At 36.6% G+C, this 11,056-nt stretch overlaps 1 protein-coding gene across 1 annotated transcript in view; it reads left to right on the top strand.

Annotated features, from left to right (window-relative positions):
* Positions 1-8,916, top strand: part of RTN4RL1 (reticulon 4 receptor like 1) — a 247,488-nt gene extending 238,572 nt beyond the window's left edge. The window contains exon 2 of the mRNA XM_089657711.1: positions 5,515-8,916. Within this exon, the coding sequence (XP_089513837.1) occupies positions 5,515-6,848 (1,334 nt within the window). The 3' untranslated portion in view covers positions 6,849-8,916. The remainder of the gene's footprint in view (positions 1-5,514) is intronic.
* Positions 8,917-11,056: the final 2,140 nt, after the last annotated feature.

An 11,056-nucleotide genomic window follows, 5' to 3' on the forward strand; every position in this document is an offset into this window, starting at 1 on the left:
GAAATTGATTAGGATTTCTATTTATGGACCTGCATAGAGCAGGGAAAAGTAGATTTTTCCTTTTTAAAATGGGAAAAGGTTTTTTTTCTAGCTTGGCAGAAGGCTGCCAAACACAAAAATAGAAATAAAATAGTATTTCTCTATTGGTTTGCCTGGCTTTTCTTTTAGAAAACAAGAGCCTGCAAAAGTTTCAGTGTGATTTTTGACACAAATAAAAAAATGGTTGATAGAAGTTCTCTACTGGCTTCCTGGGTTATTGCCTATTTCATTGCAGAAGACAAGAGGCTGCAAAACATTTGTATGATGCTATGTGTCAGGAAAATTTGAAGTTTCATCATGATGTGTCAGGACTTTAAAAAAAGTTGGGAACTACTGGTTTTAGAGTTTTAGAAAAAAGTAAGTCATATATCAAAGGGGTACAAGTAGCTTTATTGTTGTAAAACTCCGTGGATTGTTTGGGGCCTTTTTGCACAGTAAAAGGTCACTGGCAGTAAATGTGAAATAGTACTTGTAATGAGGTATTTGCATTAATGTCTATCGAAAGATTACATTTTTAATTTTAGCTTTGGATGGAGTGCTAACCCTGACAGAGTTTTTGTGGTTTGTGTCCCCACTAGGTCACTACTGTCACCCGGATTGAAATTGAGGTCAAATCCAAAATTTTCCATTAGTTATGGAACGAAAATAGAAAGTCCGGGGGGGGGGGCACATATGGTGACAACTGTCTCAGAGAGGATTTCCATCACTTTGAAAAGATTTCCTCTAATTTCCTGTTGTGTTCATGAAAAAAGGAACTGAGTTTTGCCTATGGGTTGTAACCTTTTCCTACCTTATCCAAAAAAAGAGCTTTGGCTTTAGATGCACTTTAAGGCTGGAAACCCACCTTCGCCTAATGCTTTTCCTTTGAAGTCAATGTGAATGCATCATAAAACGTGTTAACATTTGTTGAAAGGCATGTCTTATCTTTCTCAGGCATTGCAACTGCAAAAGAAACTAATTACAAGGTCTTACTACGATGGTATATGGTACTAACCCACAAAGCACAGACTTTTCCCAGCAACCCAGTCACTTTTTTCTGAGGCTATTGGAACTGGATGGGAACTTATTTTCACATCTGGTGTACTTGTCTCATTGTTCAAACATTTTAGACCAAGACCCACAAAATCCTACCAACAATTTTTCAATTCATAATTCCTTTGGACCCATCTTGTACACCCCTTAACCTAAAATCCGCTAACGTCTCCAAAGCCAATTCATACTTATGATCCACATCTTAAAAGTGGAAAAGCAAAGGATGGCAAAGACCTGGATCACCGATACATTAAGTGTATTTGTGGCCAAGGATTGTTTGCACTCGGTAATAATTAATGAAAAGTTGACAGCAAGACTTTGGGTACAATACATACATTTCAGAAGGTCTGGGCACCATGGTCTCACATTTCCTACCCCCAGACTTTGATCAACATCATCTGGAGCCCTGATAAACTTTATAAGCCACTTTGTTTGAGCCTGTCTGTGGTGAGCCTCCCCAGGCATGACTCTGGAAAACACATCAAGTAAAATGGAAAAGTGTGTTTTCAGCCAAAGATTCTGAGAACTATTTTAAAACAACCAGCTTTTAATTAGACTGCACTTTTTCTTTTTCTTATCTTTCTTAAGTTAACATTTTCACCTAAGCATTCTAGATGAGCAAGAACACATCAGATTAGGAAAATGTCAGGAAGACATGGGTTTAAAATATGCCAGAAAAAGTTTAAAGGTCATCCAAACTCAGCTGTCATTGTGTAGTCACCAAAGTGGGCTGAAGTCATATCCTTTCTGCCTGGCTAGGAATGGACAGAAAATAGGAAACATACTGTATAAACCTCTTGTGCATTGGAAACAAACAAGAATAAATTGACCATTCATTTGGCTTGGAAGGCTTGCTTATGCATGCACCATGGAGATAGCACTTCATTATAGATTCTGCGTCCATTCCCAAGTGCCGTTAATGCAGGAACCCTACTGATGTCATCACCTGTGTTAGAAATGGGAGCAGCTAGAAATTCATTATAAAAATATATTCCTCTATGTGAAACAGAAATTACACTGCATAAATCCTTGTTTAAATTGTGGCACGTTTCAGTCAGTGCTCTTCCATAGCACGTAATGAAATAGCAATAATATCAATGAGCTTAGCAGAATAACAGTCACACATTACCCTCTGCTGATATTTTCTATTTCATATCTAAAATATGTTTTCTAATAATAATGTAAAAATAGTCTGGAAAGAAAATTAAAGGGACACTGAATCTTACTAAATTTAGTGCACATCCTCATCCACACAAAGGTGTAATTCAGAATAAATCTTCCCCAATTTTACTGTTATCACAGGGAGACTCTGCAGAGCTGTCAATTTGATAGTATCCAGTTATTGGGTAATGGAATACATTTTGTACAAAATTAAAGGAGCAACCAGCTAAAAGTACACAGAAGGAAGCTTTCTAAATATAGCGCTCAAATATATATATATATATATATATATATATATATATATACACACACACACATATATCATCCCCCATGTACCTTTACAAGTTCTAATAGACATATTAAAACCAGCCACCACAAACAAACACTACTTTTAACAGACTGCTACAGCTTTATTTACAAATATAGATCATACAAAATAATACATTTTTATTAATTATTTATAATAACTAAATAATATTAATAATATAATAAATAGGACACAACGGACGCCAGCCATGTCTCCTCAATGAACATTTATTTTACAAAACCACGCAAAACATGTAAGCATACCAAATCCCTATTACAACCAAACCAAAATCTCTTCCACCTATCCTGGGGGTTTTCATATTAACAGAGAATAACCTTAGATTGTAAATTGGTACATCCAACAATATCGATCAAACCAGGAAACACACCTAGTTTATTCAATAACACTGGATAAATATGACAACATTTCATTAGTACTATGAAGGTGGTGAATATGCACATAGGGTTTCAGTGTTGTTTATTAGCATGTTTATAAAGCAGGTTATAGGATGAAAAGCCATTATATGTCATTGCACAAAAAACCCAAGTTAAAATTTTCATATTTCTTACAACCCCTTTTTAACCATTTAACATTTATCAGGCTAGTTGTCCAGAAAGGTATGTTGAAGACGAGCCAATGAGGAAATCAGACATCCTAGCCATTCTAATTTATTGGTGTACTCTTAGTTTAGTATAAAATAGCAGAGATAATATAGACATAAAAAAACAAAGCCTTGCAGTGTGGTCTGATTATGTTGGTTTCACAATGCTCTCCTATGAAAACTCCAAATTTGTGACATCAGCAATGCCCTGCAGAATTTACAGTTATTTTGTGACAACAAAATTGCCATTGCGTACCTATTTTTATAACGCTCAGAGCCCATCTCTCTCATCCTAGCTGCACTAGCTAGTAAGATGCTATCTAGAAGTAGAATGAAGAAATGGAGTTCAGAGTTTTCAGACATCACTGTTTGCTTGTTTGATCCAAAGAAGTGGTTCACAAGCTAGGGTGAAGAGGATAAGACGGACAACCTTGGGAATTGCACCTTTCTAAACAAGTCAGCAATGACAACTCTCATATTTATTTCTTAATAAAATAATTTGAAAGACCTACCAGTGATCAAATTCTGAAGAAACCCTGAAGAGTATATAGTGGGGTTGATTTACTAAAGGAATATTGGCAGTTCAGCATAACTTAGTGAAGCTGCATTCACTTAAAAACCCAATCCCGTCCAAGCAATTTTCTATCCTTTTTTTATATTCCCTTGTACAAATTGGGTATTCAGTATGACCAAAGCTTCATCGTATTTATTACACTAAGTGAACAAACCCAATACATTTACTTATCCAAAAATGGATTATTATAGTTTGCCTGTAACCAAGCTTTAGTGTTTACTAAAAATGGAACTGTTTTAATGTTGAGTAGGCATTACCTGAGTTAATCCAGTATGAATATGTATTACAAACTAGGACACATACCCATGCATCAAGGATGTTAACTCTCACCTTGATCACTTAATGCTGAAAACTTGTCATAATATGTGTGACTTGTAACTACTTATGTTTTTTACTTACTCAGCTACTGTGTATGCATAGCAAATCCACATTTTTTAAATACAGCCAAATAATGTGTGGGAATATAAAGATTGGAAAAACATGACCTTTTAGAATCTGAGTCCACGATCTTTCAAACACAAAATCTATTTTTAATGAAAGCTTCATTATTTAAGACATCCTTAGTCATTTTTTCTGCAATGCCATAGAGATACACAGAACTGCAATTTCTTCTTGTTTTAAAGTAACCCTACCATGAAAGAAACATGGGAGCTTCCATTGTGGGCCTCCATCTGAAAATGCTAGTTGACTGACCATTGTCTTACCAACTTGCTTTAATGTGTTAGTTTACCTATAGGATCCTTTCAGACTAGTGCGATGTCAGATGCAACTTGAATTTCACAGACTCTCATTAAGATGAAAATCACATTGTTTTCAATGGTGCCTATTCATAGCAGTGTAACTCAGCATGGTTCCTATACTACTTTAGTGCAATTCCAGCACAATTTTGGCCCCATAGAATATGAACACTACAAAGTAGAATCCACATTGCTTCCAAGTTGCACTACATAATCTCACTGAAAGTCAAATCAAAATTGGATCACAGCATTGTAAACCTATCCTTACACAAAAAATGCAACACCATACACTCTGCCCTCCTCTTCAGTCCCCATTGTACTTACATTTGGGAATGCTGAGCTGTGTTCATCTGACCCAGATGTGTGGGGATTTGAAATCCCCGCTTTTCTCCCTCTTCTCTGTGCAACACTTCTGGAACTGATGAGAGGAATGCTGATTGGTCAGCACCATCACAAAGCATTGTATAGCAAAAGTGCTGCACAGAAAAAGTGGGAGAAGAACAGGCACTTCAAATCTCCAGACTGCTGAACTGGCTACATTGGCATTACTGGCTTTATATTTGAATTTAGAAGCTGCTGTACCATATTTCTTCGTTGCACAAACAATTGGACAAGGTGATGTAACACACACTCAACATTACAACAGACCTAAACCCTAACTGATAGTTTTACCTTTAGAATATTTTTTAGAAACTTGTTCTGCCAAAAATAGTTTTTAATATCATGGCTAGAGCCTATAAAATAATGCTATAGAAGAAAATTATCATCTGTCATTATGATGTCTCTTTTTGCCTAACAAGGCAACTAACCCAATAGACTTCAAATTATGGGCGCATTAATGTCAAATATTTGATTTTGTAAACTGTTAGGTTATTCAACATGCACAAAAATGATTGGTTTTATGAGTTCTTTCACATAGTTTATATGTTTAAATTCAGATCCCTCAAATAACTGGACATGAAAAAAACAATACAAAATATTAATAAATATATTTAATCTTTTGAATTGAAGTTTATTATACTATAAAATTAATATGGTTTTGTGTTTTTTTTATATTTTGCAGGATGCCATGTGGATCTATTTCTGGTTCTTTTTGGACTGCAGTTGCCTTTCATTTCACTATGCCCCATAAACTGTGTGTGTTATCCTTCACCAATGACTGTCAGCTGTCAGTCACACAACTTTGGAGTTGTACCGGAGGGCATTCCAGAAATAAGCGAGAGGATATTTCTACAAAACAATCAGATAACCATGCTCCTTCGTGGACATTTCAGCCCTTCCTTAGTCACACTGTGGCTTTATAGCAACAACATTACATTCATAGATCCAGATACATTTGAAGGGTTTGACAACCTTGAAGAGCTGGATCTAGGGGACAATCGCTATTTGAGGGCTTTAGCAGCAGAGACTTTTCAGGGTTTGACCAGACTTCATACCTTGAACCTGTACAAATGTGGCCTCAGTTCTTTGCCTACTGGAATATTTAATGGCCTCCATAGTCTGCAGTATCTCTATCTCCAGAACAACCACATTGAGTTCCTCCAGGATGACATCTTTATCGATTTGGTCAATCTAAGTCATCTGTTTTTGCATGGCAACAAGCTTTGGAGCCTCCATCAAAATACATTTAGGGGCCTGGTCAACCTAGACCGCCTTCTGCTCCATCAGAACCAACTCCAATTTATTCACAAAAATGCATTCCATGATCTTAAGAGGCTAACCACACTTTTTCTGTTTAACAACAGCATTTCTGAACTTCAGGGGGAATGTTTAGCTCACCTTTCTGCTCTAGAGTTTCTGAGATTGAATGATAACCCCTGGGACTGTGGCTGCAAAGCTAGGTCTCTTTGGGAGTGGTTACAAAAATTTAGAGGGACAAGTTCAAGTGTGGAATGTGAGTCACCTCCAATGTTGCAAGGTAGAGATCTCAAAACTTTGAAAACAGAGCAATACATACACTGTTCAGGCTCTGAGTCTCTTCACCAAATTAAGACATTCAGTACGACACACCAGATATCACATAAAGGACACCATTCACATCATTCTTCAAAAGAGAAGGGAAAAGATTTGCACCAAAATGAGCCAGCTGCCTATCCAGATTCACGTCCAGGAAACAGGAAACTTGGGAAGAACTGCACAAACCACAAGAACCGAAATCGGATCTCAAAGCCCCTCTCTGGGAAGAGCATCCACGACGTACAGGATTACATGCCGGATTATCAGCTGAAATTAAATTTTGACACTATCCCCACTGCTACAACAAAGAGGAAGACTAAATGTACTCGTAGGACGTCCCTCAGGATACCCAGTGGAGTGCAGGCACCAGGCAACAGGTGTGATGGGGTCAGGGTATCTCTGCTGCTCTTTCTCCTGGTTCTGGCTGTCATTGTACGCTGACCTGATGTGGAAAGAACTCTAGCCACTGCCACCACTTTCTAAAGGACCAGCATTTCTTTCTGTTATTCTTTATTTGTGTATGGAGGATTTGACATGGAGGATCAGTGAAAGTGGCTTCTGGTGATCTGTTGGCTTGTGTTGGTGGATTATAAATGTGAATCGGATGCAACAAGAGTTGGGGGGAAGCATAATCACAAGCCTATATCACATATAGCCCCAGCTTGCACGTACAAAGGGCAACATCTTTCAAGAAATTGCAGAAAAATCATGATTCATTCTAGTTACCAACTGGACATGCAAAATGGGGCATTCTTACTAATCCTTCCTTTTATTTTTTTATATATACATTTTCTGATCTTTTAAGTGGGATCAAAATTGTTAAAAAAAAAAAAACCTCCCACAAACATGACAAGTCAGGCCTCCTACACATGCAAAAGACACTGTGTGAGTAATATCTCCAACTGGTTCTTTTGGCCTATTCAGATGTTATTGGTCTTTGGGCCAATACTGCTCAGAAGACAATCTACAATTCCTGAAAAATAAACTCAGGCATATAATCTCTATATAGCAGGGCTCAGCTGCCGTGCTACCAAAGGAAGGTTGTAAGCATACAATAGGACTTGTTAAAAATAAAATGAGATTCCTGCAGGCAGCCTGTTTATTTTATATCTGTATCCACATAGTTATTTAATGACACAGTCCTTTCCCTTCCCTCCTATCTGTCCAAAATATTCATAAGTGTGTCTATAAATGTTTCTATGGCTATATCTAAGAAAAAAAACTTCAGAAAAAGAAAATTGTGCTGTTTGTTTTTTAGCAAATAGACATTATTGGCTTTGAGCTTGAAAACATTGGCAAGTCTGCTTAGTTATTGGGGGGTGGGGGTTATACCTAATATGCCACTGTCAAAGGCAGGGAGTACACTTTGGTGGCCTAAGGTGCCATCTTAAAAAAAGCTGCAGATGGTGTTCTTCATGTAACACTAGTCCGTTTTCCGAACAACCTGATATTCCTCATGAAAAGAGAAGGCAGGGGGATAAAGATGAATGAACGTACGTTTAAGTGGAAAGTGAATCATGCATTTAGCATTTGATAAATGCTTATTCTTATTCAGCCATAGCAGTCAAGTGTCGAATTGGGGAGCAGATGAGAAAATGAAATTATGCTCCTAAAGTTTGCATAAGAAGAAAAGAAAATAATGGCTCCCTTCAGTGTTAGTTAAGTGTTTGCCTTATAGCTGGTCTAGAGGTATTCACAGTATAGACCTGTGTCCCAGGTAATGGCCATAAAAATGTCACCTTAGGTAAACATTACCTTATGTGTTATGGTACAGCTCTAGATTTATCTTGTGCCTATGACACACATTTTTTTCAAGTAGATTTCCAAATGCTTATGGGAAGAGGCCCTTAAAATGTGTTAAAATATATTTAATTAACAAAAGAGAAATATCAGAAAGTATATAGTAAGGCTTTAGTGGAGTTCACCTGTTCCTATTGCTGTCTGCAGAGTATTCTGTGTTCTAATATAATAATACATAATCATGAAGGCGCTACTGGTCAAGAAAAAGGATGGTGGCCAACAAAAATAAATTCAAGGCCTTTAATTCTTTGGCCAGTCTTTATAAAGGGCCTAACAGATTTCTTCAAAGGCTATCAAGGAAAGAGCACAACACAAACAAACCAAACTTTACTGTATAGAATGTGCTACAGGGACTGTCAGTAGTTTTCACTAAAGTTTTAACAAAAGCAAAAAAAAATAAATATATATATATATATATATATATAAATATATATATATATATATATCCTCTAAAGTAAATATATTAAATATATCAAATTTAAAGACCAGAATTGTTCTTTTTTTTTTAAACCTGGAAAGATGGAGTACACACGGTGATAGATGACCCCACTGCAGGTAATGAGTAGCAGTGTTAATCAGATATAGATAACAGATCTAGTGAGTATTGCACACACGATAAAATGTTATTTCCTTGTAAGAGAACTTGTGTGACCAGAAGAGAACACTGAAATAAAGTAAAATAAAAAATAGCCTTGGGTAATAAAAAAAATCCTCTCTGCTTGCTTTTTTTTCTTCTGCACAGTTTTGATGTGATGAGAATACAATGGTTTCAGGCTGTTCTATTCATTCCCTAGGCTCATTGTTTTTGAATGCACAGCATTTGTATGCACTAGTTATGCTGTCTTATTACCATATTTTAATGTGCTGACCACTGTTTATTACAGTAGTAATGGCCCCTAACATTGTATTCTTGATGTGATATACTACGTACATAGAACCTCAGTGTGTCTATTATCTAATCAAGGAGGCAAGCAAGTGACAGGCAAATTGGATTTTTGTTTCTCTTTAGCAGCGCATGGAGTTGGGAGAGTTCAGGGCTTAACTGAATGTACAGCATATTCTGCTCCATTCATTCCAATAGATGTTAGACCGATAACTTCTACCTTTATAATCGGGCACTGCAAAGCAATCAAGTTACCAGAAAAGAGTGTGTTGCAAAGAGCATCTCACATTTTCTCCTGCCAAGACAAAATACCACAGACTGTAATTCATGCTTTTCTATCTGATAATCACCCTGCTGTTATTTCAAATTTACAAATCATTGCACGCCATTTCTTCTGCACATTTCTTCCAACAAGCAAGGTAAACTTCTTACGGCAAGAAAAAACTTTTAGAATTTGTCTTTAAAGGTTCAGGCAATTGCTCTACCTGCATCAAAACTGTTTACCAAGAGTATGCCAAGATCCATCCAAAATTGGCCAACACAAATTTGTGACAAGAATATTCTTTGATCACTACCTTATACATATATAAAGAACAGCACCTGGAAGGGCTACATTGTAAACCTGCGTATATACTAATGTTAAAGTAGAATATTCTTTGATCACTACCTTATACATATATAAAGAACTGCACCTGGAAGGGCTACATTGTAAACCTGCGTATATACTGTTGTTAAATTAGAACTCCAGCCAAAACACAGTATGGATAGTATGAAGAATGGATAGAACCTCTATCTATTTTTCAGTTCAAATCCAAAATGAAGAAAGTGGTTTTATGCTAGTCCTGATAAAGTTTTTTCATCAAAGAATTCTCGAAAATATCCAACGCATTTCAGGGATTTAAGCACCCCTTCATCAGAGCTACAAGTATTGAAAAGAGGTTCAATTGATATAGTATATAAAAATATATTAGAATAAGATAAGTATAAAAGTGAATAGTAGTAGATATTCTTAGTCAGATACTTTAAAGCTGCCAGCTTAGCTTCTGTTTGATCTGTAACTGGCACGGTGCTGACATTGTGATCAGTCATCACACCAGCCAATTGATGGCTTGACGGTATGGTTGAGAGCAAAAGCAAATGTGACAGCATTTCCAGCTTGCTGTGAATTTAATGTCAAATTCACACTTTGCAGCCATCAAATCACTACTAGGATGCTCTGCATTGCCGGCTGCACTAGGAGGCAGTGTGGTGCGCAATTAAGCTCCTTTTTTGTTTGTTTTGTATGAGCTTTATTTGAAATTTCCAATACGTACTCTTCTTTCACTGCAATGTCCAACATTGCAGTGGGATTCAGGCTGGTGCACATGTTAACACAGCAAACTGCAGCACAGTACTAGGCTGCATTGCAGTGTGAATGGGACACATAGGAAACAATTGTTACCTTTGTGTCCCTGCGGTGACAGACATCATACACTGTGGTAAAACGTCTGCACATTGTGTGAATTGGCCCTGTTTTTTGAAACTGTTAAACTGATTGGTTTAGTTCCACTTTAAGTCTTTTACATACAGTATGTAATTGAATTAGTATATGAAATAAATAGTTATTACCTCACTGAGAGAAAAAGACACATGTTGAAGTGAATAAAAAAAGGAATAAATAGACATTAAAAAATAACAAGAGTTTCTAGAAAAAAAGGAAATGCATACATCATTTAAAATGGATTGTTCTCCATCAAAAACCCATGGAACAGAAATGTATAATCAGAAATTTCATTACATAGTTACATTGTTAGTCTGGCTGAAAAAAGACAAAAGTCCATCCAGTTCCATTCTAGAAGAAGGCAAAAAGGCAAAAAAAACCCAGCAAAGAATGATCCAATTTGCTCCTGCATGGGGAAAAAAATCCTTCCTGATCCCCTGAGAGGCAATCAGGTATTCCCTGGATCAACATTACCTATAAATGTTA

The sequence above is a fragment of the Staurois parvus genome, unplaced genomic scaffold (genome assembly GCF_062004578.1).
Source record: "Staurois parvus isolate SC_StPar_1 unplaced genomic scaffold, SC_StPar_1.0 ptg000029l, whole genome shotgun sequence".
NCBI lineage: Eukaryota > Metazoa > Chordata > Amphibia > Anura > Ranidae > Staurois > Staurois parvus.